Source organism: Mesoplodon densirostris, chromosome 7, assembly GCF_025265405.1.
Source record: "Mesoplodon densirostris isolate mMesDen1 chromosome 7, mMesDen1 primary haplotype, whole genome shotgun sequence".
Lineage (NCBI taxonomy): Eukaryota > Metazoa > Chordata > Mammalia > Artiodactyla > Ziphiidae > Mesoplodon > Mesoplodon densirostris.
In genome coordinates this window covers 74,172,675-74,194,346 of record NC_082667.1, presented here as the reverse complement: position 1 = coordinate 74,194,346, position 21,672 = coordinate 74,172,675, and the positions used below count along the sequence as shown (strand labels likewise).

Genomic DNA, 21,672 nt, shown 5'->3' with positions numbered 1-21,672 from the left:
CCCTAACAAAGAAAGAACAGAATCACTGAGCACCCATTTTATCTACACCATCCACTTTTGCCCTAAGGTATCACCTTTCAGCTCCACAGTTGGTAGTTTAAAAAAAGAAAAACAGAGTGTTGGATTAGGAAGAATGTGCCCAAGTTGCACAGTACAGTTATACTTTAAAAAATTCAGACTGATACGTGACAACTTAGAGTTGTGGCAGAACTCATTAGCTCTTACATTTTATAACACTCTGCAGTTTACAAAGTGATTTTACTCACTCGAACAGCTACCGTCCTCCCAGCAATAGTGAAATAGATGGGACTATTATGCCTGTTTTATAGAGAGGATATTGAAGTTCAGAGAGCCTGCATGGTTTTCTCAGATCACACGGCTTTGAAGAGGCAAGACAGAACTAGAACTCTGGCCTCCTGCATCTGGTTTACAGCCTCCTCCAGCCCCTACTATAGCACATTCCCAGTATAATCTCTTCCACAGCATTATTCGTTATGAAATCCACCCAGGTCAGTCTCTCACTGGGATCTCGTATCTAAAAGTCTGGAGTCCACCCTCTCCCTAGTTGGCATCACAGGGTCCTGCACTCTGTTTCATCCTCCTAAATTCGACTGTCCCCCATTTCAGTCCTGACACACGACTTTCTGACAACACAGCCATCTCTGGGACTGGCCCAGGGAGTAGTGCCAGGTGATGTGATGGAGATTGTGATCCAGGTGACAAATGGGGCTGAGTGACGGGCAAGCCTATATTTGGTGTCCCACCTTCAGTGACCCTTGCCTGTGCCAGGCAACGCTGATAAACAAATGGCCCACCCCTTGGTATCTCGCCAGCATAAACTTGCATTCCAGGCCTGGCTAGGGGAGTGTTGAGACACAGGAATTCCAAAGCAATGCAGGAGGCTGAGAAGGTTAGATACGTAAGCCAGGACCTACATGTGCTTTCAAATCATACAGTGACTTAATTAGCAGATCGGCACTATTTGAGTAAACTGAAATAAAGTGAATAACAATGACTTACCTTTGAACAGCTTCTCAGTGCTGCTTTAAATTCCATCATCTTTCCATGACCTTCACAGTGATCCTGTGAGGAAAGTGCAGGACATAATATTATCGTCATTTCTGACCCACATTAAGGCCGCAAGGTCAAGATTAGAACCTGTGTCTTCCAATTCAGGATGCTTTACAACACACGCTGCCTTTTGGCCTTTGAGCATCTGAAGAAGAAATCAGAGACGTCGTCTGTGTTAGGCCCCCATAGCTACATTACCATCTTTAGAAGTGGAACTGAGCACCTGTTTAATTGAATGCTTATGGATTTCTATTTTGAGTTTCAAGTCCTGATAAATGTATGTCAGATATTTATGATCACTTAATAACAACCTGTGCCAGGCTCCATTACCTTGTGAAAAAGCTATTATCTGTAATCTTATACGCACTTTGGAAAGTATCATGTGTGGACGATGGCTGAATACACACACACACACACACACACACACACACACACACACGCCCCTAAGAAGCATATCTCTTTCCGTTAACTTGCAGGACATGCCAATGAAATCTCCATTGAAGATTTGAAATGAGAAATATGACCTGGGGTTGTTTCCATTGAAAATTTTCACATCATTAATTTCACAAGCGTCACTGTCACGTTCCTGGATATATATTGCATTTCTCCTTTATTTTATATTATGTTGAAACTCAGGACCAAAATGAACACGAAGAAAATTATGATTCTACCCTTTTCCAAAAAAACATACCATCTTTAGTCAGAGAAGGGTGGATCTTTGAAAAAGAAGTTGGGTAAAAAATGACCCCCAAACGTCTACTTTTTATGCCTCAGCTTGTTTGTACATGAGATGGAAATCTTGAAAATCTATTCTGCCCCTGAAAGTAAAAAATAAACAATTTGGGCTCTTTTAGGACATATTAAGTTCTCCATGCCTTTCTGTGTGCTCTTGTCTCTGCCTGAAATGTCCTTTTCCCTTTTCTCTATCTGGTGAACTCTTATTCACCCTTCAAAACCCCATTTAGATGTGATGTTTTCTGTGATCCTCCAACAACTCACTGCTTTCCTCCCTCATCTAAATGTCGGTAGCCATGCCCTCCTTTGAGTTTTCATAGCACTTCTCATAAGCCTCTTTTCTGGTACAGAGTATTCTGGTTCCTGCCTACCTTTCTCACTAGAATGTAGGCTTCTCAAGGCTAGGGGACAGGACACAAATTACCCATTTTTATAAGCTTTCCCCTCCTTCATTCCTCACCAAGTAATTAGTGCAGTGTCTGACACATGACAGGTAGGTAGTAAATGCATGGTGATTAAATGAATAAATGAATGAATGAATGCAGACTTGATCCCAAGCCTTTCAATTCAAAATCCATTACTCTTCCTATTAAACTAAACAATCTGAACTATAGAAATAGTAGCACTAAATGTTTCCTTTTAAAAAACTTATTTTCTAAGATTTTACTGAATGAAAAGAAGAATCTGCTTCTCTGAGAAGGGTAGGATGTTCCTGGCTAACCTAACCTGCTTTTGGAAGCAGGAAAATCTCCTTGCAGGACATTTAGGTGGAAAGTTTCCCTTTGGTCCTAGTATCGGTTTCTATGGTCTGTTTGCTATTTACCTTCTGTTTCTTAGCAAAACCTGTCTTTCTTACGAGGCTGGGAGACACAATCCAGACCAGGTGACCCAGGAGGCTTAGTGTTAAGTGCCAACTTATAATAAGAAGGTGACTAGCTTCCCAGAAGGGAAAGAGAAGGTCAGAGGCAGCCACTTGGAATTGTCTGATAGTGCTTGGTGTCAGTGACAAGATGACACACCAGGCTTCTTAGAAACCAAAGGATCCCAGAGAAAATTCAGCCCCCCTGGGACTGGCAGGATTTCAGATTTCACTGAGTACTGATGGCTTATTTTAGTTCCACTCTGGGGAAACTGAAAACTGGATTCATACTTACAGACACAGAAGGAAAGAGAAAAAAGTTTCTTGATGTCCCTCTTTGCCTAGTATCTCTCAAACATAATTCTCTAGTGGGGAGACAAGGATGGCCTGGGGCTGGCTAGCAGCAGCTTCTGACAGCAGAGGGTGCTTGAAGGATGTGGAAGGGCCTGCAGGGGCATCACCTGGCTCCTGTGATCACACCTGTCCCTGTGAACTCTGACGAGTACCTTCCTGCACATCCTCTAAACACCACTGTGAAGCAACAAGGAAAAGAATGACCCTCTTCATATCATAGGTGGGAAAACAGAGGTAAATAGAAGCTATGAAGTTCATCTCGATGCACATGGCAAGTTGCTGGTAGCCCTGAAAGCAGGAGGAGGTTTCCAAACCACTGATCTAGTGCAGTGCCAACATAGCTCATTGCCTGGGCAATGATATTTCTTAAAAAGGAATTAATGGATAGATAAAATACATCTGAATAGAGTTTTTATATATTATGTATTTTTATCAGCAAGATTAGCCAAGGCTTTGCTAACCAAAGGGTGGTGCCCTCCTAGCAGCATCAGCCCTGCCTGGAGTCTCAGAAGTGCAGAATTTCCTGCCTCTCCCCAGATCTACCAAACCAGAATTTGCATCTTAACAAGATCCAAGGTGACTCACGAAGCACTGAGCTAGATAAGAACACCATTTTCATGGGTTATTCCCACTTCTGATGGAATAATTTTTAAAACCCTAGGTGGAAGAAAATAACAATACTGAATATTTGCATACAATTTCAGATACACAGAACTAGCTTATCCATTCCTTCTAAGGACCCTGTGAGGTACACAGGAGCAGGGGCTATTGAAATTTAACAAAAGAGGAAACTGAGTCCCAAAGTGGTAAAGTGACTTGCTCAGAGCTTGCTCTGAGTGTCTGAGCTTATCCAATGACTTACACACAATAACCATTTGCTGAAGGAATGAATGAACCACCAACAAACTGGGGCTGGATCCTGGTCTTCAGACCAGAGCACTACTAGGGATTGGTTCACTCTTTTTATTTATTTATTTATTTTTCATTTTTATTGGAGTATAGTTGACTGACAGTGTTGTGTTACTTTCCGCTGTACAGCAAAGTGAATCAGTTATACATATACATATATCCACTCTTCTTTAGATTCTTTTCCCATATAGGCCATTACAGCGTACTGAGTACAGTTCCCTGTGCTATACAGTAGGTCCTTATTAGTTACCTATTTTATATATATTAGTGTGTATATGTCGATTGGGATTGGCTCACTGTGGAGGTTGCCAAAATTTAGGGTATTTGCTTTATGTCCTGTTAGACTTGACCTTGACCAGAGAGTCTTCAAGATGCCAAACTGGGGCGGAGGAGCGAAATGCGGAGCCTGCGAAAAGACCGTCTACCACGCGGAAGAAATCCAGTGCAATGGAAGGAGTTTCCACAAGACCTGTTTCCACTGCAGTGAGTTGGGTGAACGCCATGACGGCCCCTCAGCACTTCGAAGTTCACACTTAGTCACAGATACTGTGTATCAGTAGTTCTCAGAGTATGGTCTGGGGACCAGCAGCATCAGCATCCCCTGGGAACTTGTTAGGAATATCACTTTGGGGCCCCACCTAAAGAAGGGATGGTGCTCTCCTGAGCACCCCCTCTCCAACCACTTGTCCGGCTCAGAGGCCGTTTCCCTGAAGCTCAAAGTCAGAACAAGCTCCCAGTGGTGAAAACTTGACCCAGTGGCGACATTTACAAAGTGTGACCTGGCAGAGAAAGAAAGCCATCACTTATCTGCAGCCAGGATGGACTTGGCTTGATGTGCTGTCCCCACAGGCCAGCGGTCACCGAAGCCAGCTGCAACTGGTCTTTCCTAAGAAAGAACCTGTGTCAGGCTGGGGGGGCAACAGATGACAATTCTGGAAGCGTCGGAAAGGGAAGCATTTGGGGCACCGTCAACTTGACAAGGGGAATCTTTACCGTCCCCTGCTGGACATAGTTTCACAAATGTCAAAACTAGGGGGACATTTAAAACCCCATGGTCCACCTGGGAGTCAGGCTCTACCCAACTCATGTGACTTTGGACAAGTCATTTCTCATCTCTACGCCTGGGTCACTGGCATCTGCAACAGAGCCAGGAGCAGAGTCTGTACCTTCAGATTCCCAGTCCAGTCTCTTCAACACGACTGCATTCTAGAGTTTCCTAGCAGCTTAATCCTATTTTAGGAGAGCAGTTCTGTCTTGGCCACTTGCCTTCTTTGCTCCCCTCCAGTAGGTCTGGCTTACGGGTTAGCTTTACTGGACATTTCGCAGACGCGCGCTCCCCAACCCTTCGTGACCCATCCACCCCCATGTCTCAGCCCAGCAGCCACAAGGCATCACGTTGCCTCAAGCTGTTTCAAACAGAACTTCAAGGGTTGAGCTCCATCTGTTAGGGCATGGAGACACTTCATCCTCCAGAAATAGTAGCGCTTTCTCTGCTGCAGGAGTTTCCACTATCCCTTACCTCCCACAACAAACATAATTCTCACCAAGGAATAGGGGGAAACTGCTGTGAGTGATTGGGTGTGTGGATTTACTAATGTTTTAGGTTTTAATGATGCATAATTCTTTTTAAGCCATCATACACATTCATCAGATGCACCATTATCATCACAATGATCCAGAAGTCATTGCTCGAGAGAGTTCGTTCCATAACCCTCTGGCTTTTGTCCAAATACAGCTAGTGTTCTTTAAAAAGAGTGGGGGAAAGGAATATTGGAAAGAACACTGGAGTTGGAGTGAAAATGACTAGGGTTTGAGTATGGGCTCTACCATGCACTTTAACTGTGTGACCTTGGGTAAGTCACCACTGTGAGCCTCAATTTCCCCATTTATAAAATAGAGATGGTTATACCTGCCACACAAGTTGTTGTAAGAAGAAAGCTGGGTTTCTTCATCTGAGATCCAGTTTTCTAGGCCTTTATTCTCCTTTCATCAACTTGGATGTCTGAGTGGGAACAGGCAACGGTGGGGATGCTTTCCATGGTGAGGGGTGTCTTGTTTTCCCAGGCAGCAGGCGGATGCCCTGTTTATCGGAGCCATGGAAGAACGATGTGAGCATTTGCTGGTGCATCCCTTTCAACCCCTGGATATTCTCCTTAGAGCCTGTGGGTGGGATGGGGGTCTGAGCAGTACAGGTTTCTGCAGTGGTGGACAGAAGGATCCTGGAGAGGAGCGTGATTTTCTGTAGCATCGTCACAACAGTGGTCTGTCCACAGGTCAACCTGTAGTTGCTGGAAATAGAGTTCAGAGAGGCAGAGTCTACCTTAGTTTGTCTCCTGGCCAGTGTTCTCCAAACTTCTAGACAAATCTTAACCCCCCTACCAGTGCTGTCCAAAAGATATATAATGCGAGTCACATATGGAAACGTAAATTTTCTAGTAAACTTATTTTTAAAAAGGTGAAAAGGAACAGGTGAAATTAATTTTAAAACATTTAACCCAATGTATCAAAAAATTATAATTTCAACGTGTCACCAATATACACATAATAACATCATGTGGTGGATGAGTGGCTACGGTATTACACAGCACAGCTCTGCTGTGCCTGTGTGTGTGAAAGCTAGTCAGAAGCCAGGGAGTGGCTATAGCATTGGCCAGGACAAGACAAGGTATAGGCAGTCCTGGAATGATGGGAATGAGCACTGGAGTAGGAGTCAAAGGACCTGAGGCCAGTCATGGCTCTGCAATTTACCACTGTATAATCGTGGACAAGTCACTGATCTTCATTCACATATGCATGCATGCGTTCATTCATTCATTCATTCACTCAACAAATGTTTATGGAGGACTAACTCTGGGCTAGGCTCTGTGCTACCTTCTGGGGATATTAAAACTGTTTTGCCCTCAAAGAACTCAGAGTATAGAACATAAATGAACAGTCAACAAGTTGTTCTGAAAAAAAACCCCCAAAAATCTGGAGATTAGTAACTGACAGCTACAGGAAGGACAGAGACAGGTATATACCTTACATGCCCAAATATAAGGCGAATTCCCCCCAAAATTATTCCTCATAAAAAGGGTTTGCCTTGGCTTCAGAGTCTTATAAAGTCTCTCATGCTACAGGACAGTCTCTCAATTACTCCATTTATTTAAACTGTTTTTTAATAGAAATTCTTACAAACAATATTGACATAATTATTTAATGAACTCCCATACGCCTGTTTCCCCAGCCACATAACCACCAACCTCTGGCCAATCCCACCTCATCTACAACCTTATCTTCTTCTCCTACTCTTGTATTCAATAACACTTTTTTTTAAAAAAATAAATAACCACTTGAGAAAGGCATATTAGCCTGAAACAACCTCATTCAAAGCTGGATTGCTTATAGGGGTCACTTGATGGAACTGTTTTTTTAAAAAGGAGGCAAATAAATGGAATGCCCATATATTATTATTCCTGGGGATATGACCTCACTATTACAAGCACTAAGGATCACCCTAAACAATCTTTAAGGATCATCATTACAAAGCGATATAGCAAGGTATTAGGCTGTGGAGATCCTACATACTTTTTAATGCTGCCCTAATATTATTGCTAATAGGTACTTCTTGCTGAGGTACAATTTCCAGGTGACAGCCTCCTTCTCAGGTAAACAGGGCTGCCTCTAAAAGACACAGATGGAAGTGGGGATGAGCTGCTCTGGAGAGCTGGGTCAGCTGCCTCAGAAAGACACTGTTGAGAAGGGAGATGCTGATGTTGAAGATGCAGAGGAATAATTTGGATACAATTGTTTCCTGAATTTGTGTCAGATTAGAAAAAAGTAACATCTCCAAATCTATATATTGTTGATTTATATTATTAAATTAAATGTTACAAGCAGGTATTTGACACTTTCATTTACATCCTTAAACGTTTATTTATTCAAGTTGGCAAAAAAATTTTCTATTAATAGAAAAATCTAATTAATAGAAGATTTTCTATTAATCTTCTCTTTGGAAAAATAGGGGATTGTCTTACATACTATGTATAACGTACATACACAACATGTGTATAGTAACTATACTAGGGTAAAGTATGGGGGATACTTTACATTAGGTGATATACAGTAACCAAGGGGCTTGAGCCAATATAAGCCTAACAGCAGGTCTTCATTGCGTCCCCTGCTTCCAGAAGTGGATCAAAAGAAGTCTCAGCCGTAATTATCTCCTTATATATCAAAGTGCTTTTCAAAATCCACTTTAAGTAGAGAAACTGCTCAATGCTGATTCTGATATGATTAAGAAAAAAATAAGTTCCTCCCCTGCCTCAGCCCCTCACCCCCTACTCACCCACACACATATACACTCACACTTCCTGATGTCATTTGTGGTGAGACACTCAGGAGTGCAGGTTGTCCCCATTCAGGAACAATATTCCTAGCTGGTCCAAACCCACACACCAGGTTCCAGTCCTGGCCTCCACCTCTTTCTAGCTGGGTACCACTGAAAACATTACTTCCCTTCTCTGTGCTCCAATTTCCACATCTGTGAAACAGGACTGCCTTGGAATCTACGACTCAGGACAGATGCTCTGGTCAGGAATCAAAGTGTTCTTGGCTAGGGGGCGGGGCGTCCTTGTGCTGAGTCCCTTGGCCCCAGTCAGGGTATTGGGGGTGCAGGGAAGGGGGGAGGAATCTCAACGCTAACCCCCTGACCATCCTTTCCTCAACAGTGGCCTGCAGGAAGGCTCTGGACAGCACCACAGTGGCAGCTCACGAGTCAGAGATCTACTGTAAGGTCTGCTACGGGCGCAGGTACGGCCCCAAGGGGATCGGGTATGGACAAGGCGCCGGCTGCCTCAGCACGGACACGGGTGAACACCTGGGCCTCCAGTTCCAACAGTGAGTTACTGCCCCGCTTCTCCCAGCCCGTAGAGCCCCAGCTATCAGGACAGTTCATTCTGTTCCCATGGCAACGTTTTCTAGAAGTGGGAGAATGGACTCTATTGCTGACTTGCCAACAATAGGAATACTCAGTCTGACCAAGTTCTAACAATGTGTCATCTCTCCGAAGACTCTCTTTAAATTATCTGCCTTTCAAAAGGGCAATTACTTTTACACCATGGCTCTTGGTTTGCATGTCAAGAGAAAACCCAGGATGTACAGATGTTCTATTGTTTGACCTTTGCAAAACTGCATGGAGTCTCTTCTCTTCCTCATTGAGCGTTTTTGTGTAAATCACATAAATATGGCAGGGACGCAATGGCCATCCTCTGTGCGCTTGTCACTGAAAGATTTCTTCCCTTGGGTTGTAAGATGACTAACGTCTGCATCGCAGTGGGGAGTGACTCTGTGGGGATGGGCTGTGCCTCAGGAGTAGCAATTATAACTTTCTGTAGGTCTCCCTTGCTGCCTGTTGCCAATACAATGTTGAGGTTTCCCCAACATTATCCTAGGGAAGCCAGGATTTCACACTGTGCCACCTCCATCTACCAGTCTGCTCTACTTGATGATCATGCTGACCTCCAGCCCAAAACAGAGTATATAGACTGACAGTCACTGGCCTGCAGCTGCTTTCTGGCCAGCTGGTACCCGGGCTCAGCTCTGTGGCGGGACTGGCAGAAAGGCCCAGCCCAACTGAGGCAGTGTCCCCCAGAGAATAGTGAGAGCATCTGAAGAGTCATCTGGTCCCTTCCAAAGAGAGTAGCCCATGGTAGAGCCTGGAAAACTGCAGGGATGTGTGATTAGTCATATAAATTTTTCTCACTACTCAATCCCAACCGGAGATGCTATTTTAAAAAGAAAGATGATACCAGCTGCATTCTCTGTCTCACATTACCCAAAGCTCACTCTTCTACGTTAGGGCTTTCCTGTGGTGCTGCACAGCCAGGAAGAGTCTGGAGACCTGGGTTTCATCCCAGCTCCACCAGTTATGAGCTGCTAACCTTGGGCACTTACCCCTCTGGCCCATGCTCTCCTCCAGCTAGCCCTGCCTACTCTAGAGGGTTATAGTGAGGCTCAAACGATAAACGTACAAGGAAACGCCAAAAGATATGGAATCACAGGGTTATTATTGTGCCTCTTTCTTAGACTTTGCTCTCAAGAGGACAGGGGACCTTTGGATGCAGGGTGACAATTTGAATTGTGATAAGTATCAGCTCATTGGACTATGGTTTGTTTAGTATCAACTGTCAAGATCCCATCTTGCCCTGTAATATTTTTACTCATTTTGGAAAGCAGACCCGTGGGTTTCAAGATGGTATAGAAAACCCTAAACGAACAATCACAGCAATATAACAACGAGACAAGGGTAATTATACAAGCTAACATACGTGGAACACTTGTGAAGTGCTTTACAACAGAAAGGAAAGAGGTAAGTAAATTCTGGCTAACATTCCTTAGCCCTTACAACAGGCCAGGCAGGCACCGTTCTAAGTGCTTTACTTATGTGGCCTCATTTAACCTTCTCAACAACCCTGTGAGGAAGGTACTATGACTATCCCCACTTTCCAGATGAGGCGTCTAAGGCACAGAGAAGTTAAGTAACTTGCTCAAAGTCATACAGCTAGTACTGTTTGCCAAGGGAAGTCTATAGGTTTCATTCATTTGTCAATTTCCACCAGGTCCCCAAAGCCGGCACGCTCTGCCACCACCAGCAACCCTTCCAAGTTCACTTCGAAGTTCGGAGAGTCGGAGAAGTGCCCTCGATGCAGAAAGTCAGTCTATGCTGCTGAGAAGGTGATGGGAGGTGGCAAGGTAAGGACTTCTATATGAGTCAGATGGGATGCTGGGAGGAATGAGCGAAGAAAGTAGGAACTGAGGGCGGGTGGAGGCCAGACCCTCCTTAGCTCCCAGGAACCACTTAGGAGCCACCTATCCTTACCCACTTTCCCGGGCTGTGACTGTCACCCTGCAGTGCCCTAGGAAACTGGAACTGGTGGATGGAATTTGATGCAATAAGCGTTAACCCACTAGGGGAGGCACCCAGCTAGGAGCTCTGGAGAAACAAAGGCACACAGGCTCCCCTATCCTGTGTCCACAATCCTTCCAGAAAAGTGTCAGCCCTGGGAGCTGTCACCACTGCATAACTCAGCCTGCTATTGGCATCACAGAGGCACAGAGCAAACACCCCACAGCAGTGAGAAGCATTCTCGCTCACAAATGTCCTGGCAATCGGGAAAGTCATCTGATGTCTGAGACAGTAACACACACTTGTCTACAAGCTCCAGTTTCAGGCCTGAAGCCAGGGTGTTCACCAAAGGATCTGATCCTGAAGAAAGACAAAAATCCTGTTTATACTAAGTAGGGGGAGGAAGGCCACGGAGAGTGTCTGACTCCAAATATAGGGGCAGTCTCCACCCCAGGACTGGCCATTTAAATACAGGTGAGGACCCTGGGCTGTGCCTAGAAGACATGCAGATATGAAGAAGGCAGACAGTCTTCTGGATGATCCAAGCCACGCAACTCTCTTCCATCAGAAATACAGGGAGAGTATCAAAAAGGCTACAAATAATAAACGCTGGAGAGGGTGCGGAGAAAAGGGAACCCTCCTACACTGTTGGTAGAAATGTAAATTGGTGCAGCCACTATGGAGAACAGTACGGAGGTTCCTTAAAAAACTAAAAATAGAGTTACCAAATGATCCAGCAATCCCACTCCTGAGTATGTATGTGGAAAAGATGAAAATTCTAAGTCGAAAAGATACATGCACCCCAATGTTCATAGCAGCACTATTTACAATGCCAAGACATGGAAGCAACCTAAATGTTCATCAACAGAGAAATGGATAAAGAATGTGGTGTATAGGGACTTCCCTGGTAGTCCGGTGGTTAAGCCTCCATGCTTTCACTGCAGGGGGTGCAGGTTCGAGCCCTGGTCAGGGAACTAAGATCCCACATGCCACACAGTGTGGCCAAAAAAAATTTAAAAAAAGAATGTGGTGTATATATATGTGTGTGTGCTATATATATGTGTGTGATATATATACCACACACACACACAAACACACACACACAATGGAATATTACTCAGCCATAAAAAAGAATGAAATAATGCCATTTAAAGCAACATGGATGAACCTAGAGATGATCATACTAAGTGAAGTAAGTCAGACAAAGACAAATATCATATGATATCACTTATAGTGGAATCTAAAAAAATGATACAAATGAAATTATTTACAAAACAGAAATAGAGTCACAGATATAGAAAACAAACTTATGGTTACCAAAGGGGAAGTGGGGGGTGGATAAATTAGGAGTTGGGGGTTAATGCATACACACTATTATATATAAAGTAGATAAACATCAAGGACCTACCTCCTATATATCACAGGGAACTATATTCAGTATCTTGTAATAACCTATAATGAAAAAGTATATATATATATATCACTTTGCTGTACACCCAAAACTACTACATTGTAAATCAACTATACTTCAATTAAAAAAAATACACAGAGTTAAAATGAAGTTGAATTCCCTGGATGATTGCCCATTTCTTCACCTTTTTTCTTTTTTCATTTTATATTCAATATGTTACCCACTGCCTCAAGTCCAAGTTCCCCTCTCTTCAGTATTTTGGATCTTCTAGAAATGGGAAGCCCTATTCTATTTAGTCTGTTCTGAAGGAATACATATGGAAATCACCTTGATCTACTCATTTTTAGGGGTCCTAAGAATCGCTGGCCAAGCCCATAGCCAGAATAATTATTCCGGGGGCCAATTAGGTGGGTGAACGGTTAAGACAAGGGCACGCCTTTACATGTTGCTGGTCAGGGGACTTAACACGGAAATAAATGCCCTGCCTGCCCTATTAAATATCCACCTGCCTGTTCTCCTGTGCCCTGCAGCCTTGGCACAAGACCTGTTTTCGCTGTGCTATCTGTGGGAAGAGTCTAGAGTCCACGAACGTTACTGACAAAGATGGGGAACTTTATTGCAAAGGTGAGTGGTTCCAGAGACTCTCTTGAGATGTTTTCCCAGGGAGGGTTCTTGGCAGGGGAAGTTGTGTTCCTGCCGAGAGGCTTGTGTCTGCCCGGAGGCATGGCTTCTCAGCCTGAGCCAGGTTTGAGCTCGCAGGATGGGGAGCAAAGCCACCTAAGGGAAAGTAACCTCCTGCCTGACCCAGCTCTGGTCCTCTCCATAGGGACATCTGGGGGGACCTGATACTTATAGATGCCCAGTGGTTCCTGAGCACCTGGGGGGAGAGAGGACAAGGAGGAAGCAGTGTCCTGACTGGCCTTGGAAGAGGCCTTAGGTCTGGACAAAAACATCACATTCCCTTTCAAAGACCTGAACACTGTTCACTTGACTGGCAGATAAGGGTGACAGCGTTGCGGGGTGTGCGGATGAACTGTGTGCTGCCTCTCCTGAATTTATCAAGACACATCTATCTCCTTCCTCCCTCCCTCCCTTCCTTCTTTCCCAGCCCCCTTCCCTCCCTCCCTTGCTCTCTCCCTCCTTCCTTTCTGACATTTCTGTTTCTGATGTTGCATGTCACTTCGTGATCACAGAAAGCGAACTGACAAGCTGGTTTCCCTTCTGGTCCTCACAGCCCTGCCCCTAACTGCCTCCATCATTCCTCTGTCTTGCAGAGAGTCAATAGAGGCTTAGCTCCTTCCTGATGCTATGAAGAAGAAGGGATGCTTTAGGGCCAGGGCAATGTGTCCTCACCCTCAGAGCCTCTCCTAGGCCTCTTCTGTTTCTCAGCGGGGCCCTCCCGCCCTTTCACTCAATGATGGTGTCTCAGGATCTCCAAATGTGTGTTAAGAGTTGGGGAGGGGCTTCCCTTGTGGCGCAGTGGTTGGGAGTCTGCCTGCCGGTGCAGGGGACACGGGTTCGTGCCCCGGTCCGGGAGCATCCCACGTGCCGCGGAGCGGCTGGGCCCGTGAGCCATGGCCGCTGAGCCTGCACGTCCGTCCGCAATGGGAGAGGCCACAACAGTGAGAGGCCCGCGTACTGCAAAAACAAAAAACAAACAAACAAAAAAAAAGAGTTGGGGAGAGGCAAGGGGGAGGATGCTACTAGTTAAGACTGTAGGTGGCCCAGCTTCTCTCAGGATGAGACAGGATGGAAACTGATGCACTATCTGACAGGGGCTGCCTTCTTCTGGCAGTAGAGGGTACAGAGGGTTCTCAGCATTCACAGGCCATAAAATTCTAAAATGTTGCCACAGCCAGTAGGGAGATCAAATATAGAGAAGTAATTGCATTCCCAAGTGCTACAAGCTCTAGTAGAGGATGCTACACAATGCAGGGCGCAAAAAGGGGCAAGTGATTGGCTGGGGGTGTCGGGAAAGCTTCTTAGAAGAGAAGCTTCCTCTGGGCTTTGAAGGGTGAACGTGGGTTTGGGAGGGGGCGTTCCAGGAACAAGGAGCAGTGCAAAGGCACCAAGGCCAGGTCATCATGGCTCGTTCCAGGAACTGCAAGCAGTTATGTGTATCTGAAGGGCAGGCAGGGAGGCGGAAGCGGGAGGGGATGAGGCTGGGCAGGCAGCCGGCAGCCAGGTTATGTCGACTCCAATGAGAAAATGTCTCTGAACACACCTAGGGAAGTGCAAAGGAGTATGAACAGTTTTATTAGCAGATCTAAAATAAATACAGTTCGATGTGTTTAAAAGTTAACTTACAAACACATTTGTCAAAAGGATGCCTCTCCCAGGTAAAAGACTGAGCTCAGACAGAGGGAACTGAAATGATGGTGCTGACCAACCCCTTCTCTCCCCTGTCCTCTTCTCTCTCGTTCACAGTTTGCTATGCCAAAAATTTTGGCCCTACAGGTATTGGGTTTGGGGGCCTTACACATCAAGTGGAAAAGAAAGAGTGAAAAGTGCACCTTTTCTCAGCTCTCATCGGCCTAAAGCACTTGCCAAGTATCCTACCCAGATGGAAACCCCTCCCCAAACATCCTTTTGTTGGTAGTTGGACAGTATTTCTCTTCAGAAGTGATCACAGTCTTTACCTGAAGTTAGAAGAGATCTTTGGAAGAAAATTATTAGAAGTCTAACCCATAACAAATGTTTTATTATTTACGATACTTGTGGTGGGAGAGGCCATAAATAAAAGTTTAAGTGGTAACTTGTACGTCTCTGGATCTTTTCTTTCAAATAGGGGGAAATTTTCAAAAAAACAGAAAGATAGTTTAAAAAAAATTGTGCAGAGGATGTAACGAATTTTGGTGTCAGCTGTGGAAAGAGTGAGGAGGAGGAGGAAGCAACGGGCAAAGGGAAGGAGTCTTCTAGAATCTGTTGGCTAAGCTTCTTTCTAGTTAGCGCTAATGGAGAAGAAAACAGGGGGTCCTGGAGGAAACAGACAACATGGTAGCAAATTCTAAAAGGAAAATCAAACTAATAAAACTGTTGAAGAGCTGATCCTTCTGTCCTTATCATGGGCTTGGCAATATTACACATTTCGTGAAAACTCAGAAATGGCAACAAAATGTGGACTTTGCTTCTGTGTTATAAACAACGTGAGGATGATCTTCTTTTATTCTGGGACAATTCCCTAAGGTTTAGCAATTGTCTTAAAACTTCTCCTCCATCAGATTGCCAGGCTCACGAATGAAACGCAGCCAATTAAAAATGTCTGCCTCTGCCTCCTCGGCGAGATCTCAACGGCTCAAGCGTGTGTATTTTCTCGCCTCTGCTTTTAACAACCATGGCATTTCTCCCACCACCATGCACTTCTCAATTATTTGCAGAAAATGAGAGCAAATGAAAATCTATTGACAAAAATTATGAAACACTCGACTAAACCGTGGGTTTCTCTATGCTCCAAGTCCCAAAAAGGTGTTCTTTAAAATGAGCGTTTATTCAGGGTTGCTTACTTGCTGTCATGGACAAGGCCTTGCACTGACTTCATTATTTATCTATTTTTTGATGCTCAAAATGCAATTACATTTAATCATTTTCTCTCTCTGATTGGCATTAATAGAATGGTTCAGAAAAAAAAAACAACAACAGAAAAACAGCTGGCAGAGGTTGTGTCCCGTCCCACTTTCAAAGAGATAATATACAAATATGCTTTACTTGCCTAGAGACTCTTGCTGGGGTAATTCAGCCACTGAGTTCCACTCAAACGGTCTGAGGATGGAAATATTGTACATTCCACATTCTCTGGGGAAGGAAGCCTAGGACAATGTACTTTTAATTCGTAAACCTTTTCCCAGAGCTATATAAGAGATCCCATCTTTGTCGATCGAACAATTAATAATACCAGGGATGAAATGAATTAACTAAACCAAATCCCCTTTAACCTGCACTGACGCTAAAAGCAATATGCTACCTTGGCCCTTCACTAGGAAGTCCCCCACGCTAGGCACTTCCAGCTTGCTGAGGGGTAAGATACATGTGAAATGACTACCAGACAATGCAACCTATTCCTCCACTGCAGTTCAGTTACCAGCCCCACTAACCACACACCCAGGAGACAAGCAAAAAACCTCAGTCACCCTTAGCTCTGCCCTCTCCCACATCCCTCCTTGCCTCATTCCCCAAGCCTCCCTGATTCTGACTCCAAAATGTCCCTAGAATACATCCCCTCCATGCCCACTCTTTGGTATGTGTATCAATCGGCTAGGGCTGCCATAACAGAGTACTATGGAATAGGTGGCTTAAACAACAGAAATTGTTTTTTCACAGTTCCAGAGCCTAGAAGTCTGAGATTAAGGTGTCAGCAGGGTTGCTGTCTTCTGGTCTCTCCTTGGCTGGTAGATGGCTGCCTTCTCCCTGTGTCTTCACATGGTCTTCCCTTTGTGTATGTGTGTGTGTTTTAATTACCTCTTCTTATAAGGACACAAGTCACCCTGGATTAGGGACCACCTGAATCACCTCGTTTTAACTTAATTATCTCTGTAATACCCTATCTCCAATTACAGTCACATTCTGAGATACCGGGGGTTAGGACTTTGACATAGGAGTTTGGGGGTGTAGGGGGGCACAGTTCTGCCCGTAACAGTATGTCATATAAAGACTTTCACAAATTGGTCTTGGACTTAACCCATTCAACTTAGCTTTAGACAATCTCTTCCGTACGCTCGAGCCCCAGCTACACTCAAAGACCTGAAGCTTTCCAAACACAAGTACCCTCACCCCATCATGCTTTTTTTTTTTTTTTTGCGGTACATGGGCCTCTCACTGTTGTGGCCTCTCCCATTGCAGAGCACAGGCTCCAGACGCGGAGGCTCAGCGGCCATGGCTCACGGGCCCAGCCGCTCCGCGGCATGTGGGATCTTCCCGGACCGGGGCACGAACCCGTGTCCCCTGCATCGGCAGGTGGACTCTCAACACTGTGCCACCAGGGAAGCCCCCATCATGCTTTTGTGAATGCTATTTTTTTGCCTGGAATGTCAGGAAGATGGAACCTCCTCCCAACTCCTTAGCCTGGTGAACCCCTAGTAATCAAGTCACAGGTCAAATGCCATCTCCTCTGCAAAATCTATTCCTGACTACCTGAGCAGAATTAATCTACCTCTGTATTCTCATAGCCAGTACATAATTAACACAGCACTTGTCTCATTGCATTGAATTTTTAAACTCCCATCTGCCTCCTTGTTAGAATGTGACACACTTGTATTCACAGTGCTCGAAAAATAGTAGGCACTTAATAAACATTTGTGGAGTGAGTGAAGTGGGAGAGACTGCAGGCTGGACTAAAAGCAAATTCTACTAGAATATAAAAGAAAAGATTATTATACACTGGAGTGGAGGGGCTTGGAAATGAAAAAACAAAACAAAGAACCTTATTGTGGTTCAGCAGTGTCTGTTTCTCCTCTGCTTCCTGGGCACACTCTTCTACTGCATTTCTCAGGCTCCCTACCAGTGACCAGGACACATGCTGAGTTGGCCAATGGAGGCCCGGCCCCCAAGACCCCCAGAAAAGTCTCCACTCTCTTTTTGCACATCTGTGGATACAGAAGGTCCAGTGGACACTGAGGCCCTAGGAAATGGTGGAGCCATTAATTGGGAAGTAGCGTGGGTCCCTGCATGGAAGAACACCTGCTAATTCTAAATGGACTGTGACAAGAAGAAGAAATAAGTCTGATGTTGTGTTAGGTCACTGAGATTTGGGGAATGTTTACTATCGTGTTAACTTCCTTGACTAACATGCACCTGAAATAGTGGATGTGCTGCATCCAAGATAGTTGCTATCAGTGTCCACCCCGTTGATTTAAATCGCAGGGAACATCATCAGGATTTTGCCTACTATTTGTGAAATAAATTCAAATGTGTCCTCTCCAATGTGACTATACAGGCACTTGGGAAAAGGAATGAAGTTATGGCATGGTGGTATGAGTCACAGGATTGGGCTTGCTTTGACTTTAAAACAAAACAGAAACAAAGCCCTGCTATTACTTCCAAGCTACTGCCTTCTCCCCTCTCCTTTCAGAGCCAAACTGTAAGACTAGGTCCCATTTATTCCCTAGCATCTCGGCATCTGGCTTCCGATCCCCCCATGCCGCCACACCGCCACACCTCCTGAGCACAAACTCTTGGGTCTCTGCTCAGTTGCTCTTCTCAGCCCTGCCTTCACTCCTGACCACTGCTTTCTCTCTGAAATTAGTTACTCTCCTTGAATTCTATGACTCCGTCTCCCGACTGCCCTCATACCCGACCTCCTCCCAGCCCCCTCCCCTTCCTCTCCAGCTCCCTAGATCCATGTTCCGTAAGGTCACATTCCTGCCCTTCAACCCTCTCTCACTTTTTTTTTGTTTGCATTGGTTTTCACCTTTGGTCTTTTTTTAGAATTGATCTTCCCATTTTGGGAGGGCAACTCCCTTTTCATTTTCATCTCATTTTTCTACGTCTCTCCTGTGACAATCTCATCCATCTGTGCAGGTGACTCCCATCCATGCCCTGGCCTCTTTCCAGCTGTCTTAACTGTTCCACTGGATAGCTTTAAGTATCTCAAACAGGCCCCAACTACCAAACTCACCACCCAGTCTCTCCACACTGTTTCCTTTACTTCTCAAAACAGCACCACCGCCCCCTCATTCACTGGGTTCAACACTGCAAAGCCATCTTTGACTCCTCTTCTGCCTCAGTCAGTAACGGGGCCTGCCCATCTCCCCTGTGCCTTCACTACTGGTTGCCTAGACCACAACTAAAAGTTTACCTCTAACATATTTTATCTGTCAGGGTCCAGTCAGAAAAACAGAAATCACACTAGTTTTGTTTTTTAAGAGAGAAAATAATAGAAGAAGTTGGCTAAACAGGTGCTAAAATTTTTGAAAAAGTAACAAGGGACACACTGACTTAACACAGAGATACAAACTGCAGCAAGTAGCTACACCACCCCTGGGGCTGGGCAAACAAAGAGAAGAGATGGGGGTATCTTCATTTACATGCCTCAAGGAGAGCTCTCCGGGGCGGGGCTAGGAGTCAGACCTCTGAGGAGAGCGCCCTGCCTGCTAACTGCTGGTGCTTCTAAGGGGCACCATGGAGCTGATCCAGGGAAATAGTTGGACACTGATTCCAACTGTCATTGTCGGGGTGAAGGGCCATTGTTTGAAGAGCACTGAGGGGAACAGCTGGCAAGTAGGATGGAGTAAGTCCCTTCTCCCCTCCTGCTTCCAGTCTACTGGCAGAACTTAACAGAAAGTCGGCTGCCAAGGAGACTGTAATTTTCAGAATCCTAGCCCAGACACACAACACAGAGTAGAAGGGGAAGATGGGGCACATTTCCCTACCGCTAGCTTCTCTCTCTCTAGTCAATTTTCCAAAGATTTCTGAATAGCCAGCATTTATTGAGCCCTTACTATGTGCCAATTACAATTCTAAGCACTTTAAATGTATGAACTCATCTAATCCTCTTAACAGCACCTGGAGGTGTATACTATTATTACCCACAATACAAATAAGGAAACTGAGGCACTAGAAAGCTAACTCATGTGCCCAAAGAGCTGAAAGTAGCTTATAATTGACATATCCAGGATGCATACCCAGGGTGCCTAGTATAAAACAGATTCCCAAACTTTTTTGTAATTTTCACACCTACATATACCCGAGGGAGAAGCCAAAATACAATAATGGGAGTGCAATTCCCAAAGTAAATGATTCTCAAACTGTAGCATGTACATGTAAGAGCCATCTGGGGAACCTGACAAAAATTCAGACTCCAGGACTCTCTTCTCAGAGACTGAATTAAAAGGTCTGAGATGAGAAATTTGAATTTCAAACACGTTATCCCTGGACACCACCCTCCACGCCCACCCCCCAGCCCCTGATTCTGAGGTGAACGGTCTGTGGACCACCATTTGAGAACACTAACTTGGCAGGGGTTGGTGAGAAAATAAGAGAGGATATAACTTGAGAAAGTCCACTTGCCCCCAGATTGAGAATCAGCCTTCAACACAACTCTGATCACATCATGTTCTGCTTAAAATCCCTCAATTCCACTCAACAGACTTATTCAGCAGATTCATGCAAATATTTATTGAACACATACTATGTGCTAGACAGTATTTTAGGTGCTTGGGATACATCAGTGAACAGAACAAAGATCCCTCATGGACCTTATAATCTGACAGGATGGAGAGGGAGACAGTATGCAGTAGACACAATAAATAAATCACACAGTATGTTAGAAGGTGGTAAGTGCTATGGGGGAAAAAGTAGCGTAGGGTAAAGAGGAGGAAAAGGGCAAGAAAAGGATGTTACGGGCTTCCCTGGTGGCGCAGTGGTTGAGAGTCCGCCTGCTGATGCAGGGGACACGGGTTCGTGCCCCGGTCCGGGAGGATCCCACATGCCGCGAAGCAGCTGGGCCCGTGAGCCATGGCCACTGAGCCTGCGCGTCCGGAGCCTGTGCTCCGCAACGGAAGAGGCCACAGCAGTGAGAGGCCCGCGTACCGCAAAAAAAAAAAGAAAAAGAAAAAGAAAAGAAAACGATGTTACAACTTTCAAAATGTGGATGAGGGTAGGCCTCATTGAGAAACCGACATTTCAAAGAAAGCTGTGAGGAAAGGCACTATGGATTTCTGGGGTTACAGTGGTCTAGGGAGAGAGAACAGGCAGGGAAAGGTCTGAGGCAGAAGCGTGCCTGGGAGGTATGTGGGATCAGCAAGGCGAAAAGCAGGAGAAGCGGTCAGATCCTATAGGGCCCTGAAGGCTACTGTCAGGGCTTCGGCTCTTCCTCTGGTGAAATGAAGAGCCACTGGAGGGTTCCTGAGCCCAGGAGTGATATGATTCAATCTGCTTTGTATGAGGATCACCTCACTGCTTGTAACAGGGTGAGGGTAGAAGCCAGGAGACCAAATAAGAGGGCTGTAGTAATCCAGGCAAGAAGTGATGGTAACTCAGGACTACAGCAGCAACAGTGGCCAAAAGGATTCAATTCTGGATACATTTTGAAGATAGAGCCAGTAGGATTTCTCAAAGAAATGAATCTGTGGTATTATGAGAAAAAGTGAGTTATCAAGGAAAGATTCTAAGGTTTTGGCCTGAGTAATGGAAAGGATGGAGTTTCTGATCAACTGATATGGGGAACACTGAGGGTAGGGAACAGGGTTGTTTACTTTTTATTCATTTACTTTAAAATGTATTGTATGTTTTATTTTTAATCGATTTTTTAAATCTACGTTTTATTTGTGCACATGGGGTTAGGGTAGAAACCAGAAGTTCAGTTTCAATTTGGACAAGTTAAATTTAATATGTCTATAGATGTTTAAGTGGATATGTCAAGTACACAGTCTGGAGTTTGAGAAGGAAGTCTGAACTGGAGTTAACAACCTGGGGCGTTTGGGCACATAGATGGTATATGTCACTACGCAATCC

At 44.9% G+C, this 21,672-nt stretch overlaps 1 protein-coding gene across 1 annotated transcript; it reads left to right on the top strand.

Annotated features, from left to right (window-relative positions):
- Positions 1-4,203: 4,203 nt before the first annotated feature.
- CSRP3 (cysteine and glycine rich protein 3) lies at positions 4,204-14,729 on the top strand. Its single transcript, XM_060104397.1, has 5 exons — positions 4,204-4,411; positions 8,638-8,806; positions 10,528-10,660; positions 12,756-12,849; positions 14,653-14,729. Exons 1-5 carry the CDS (start codon positions 4,204-4,206, stop codon positions 14,727-14,729), a joined length of 681 nt encoding a protein of 226 aa, XP_059960380.1.
- Positions 14,730-21,672: the final 6,943 nt, after the last annotated feature.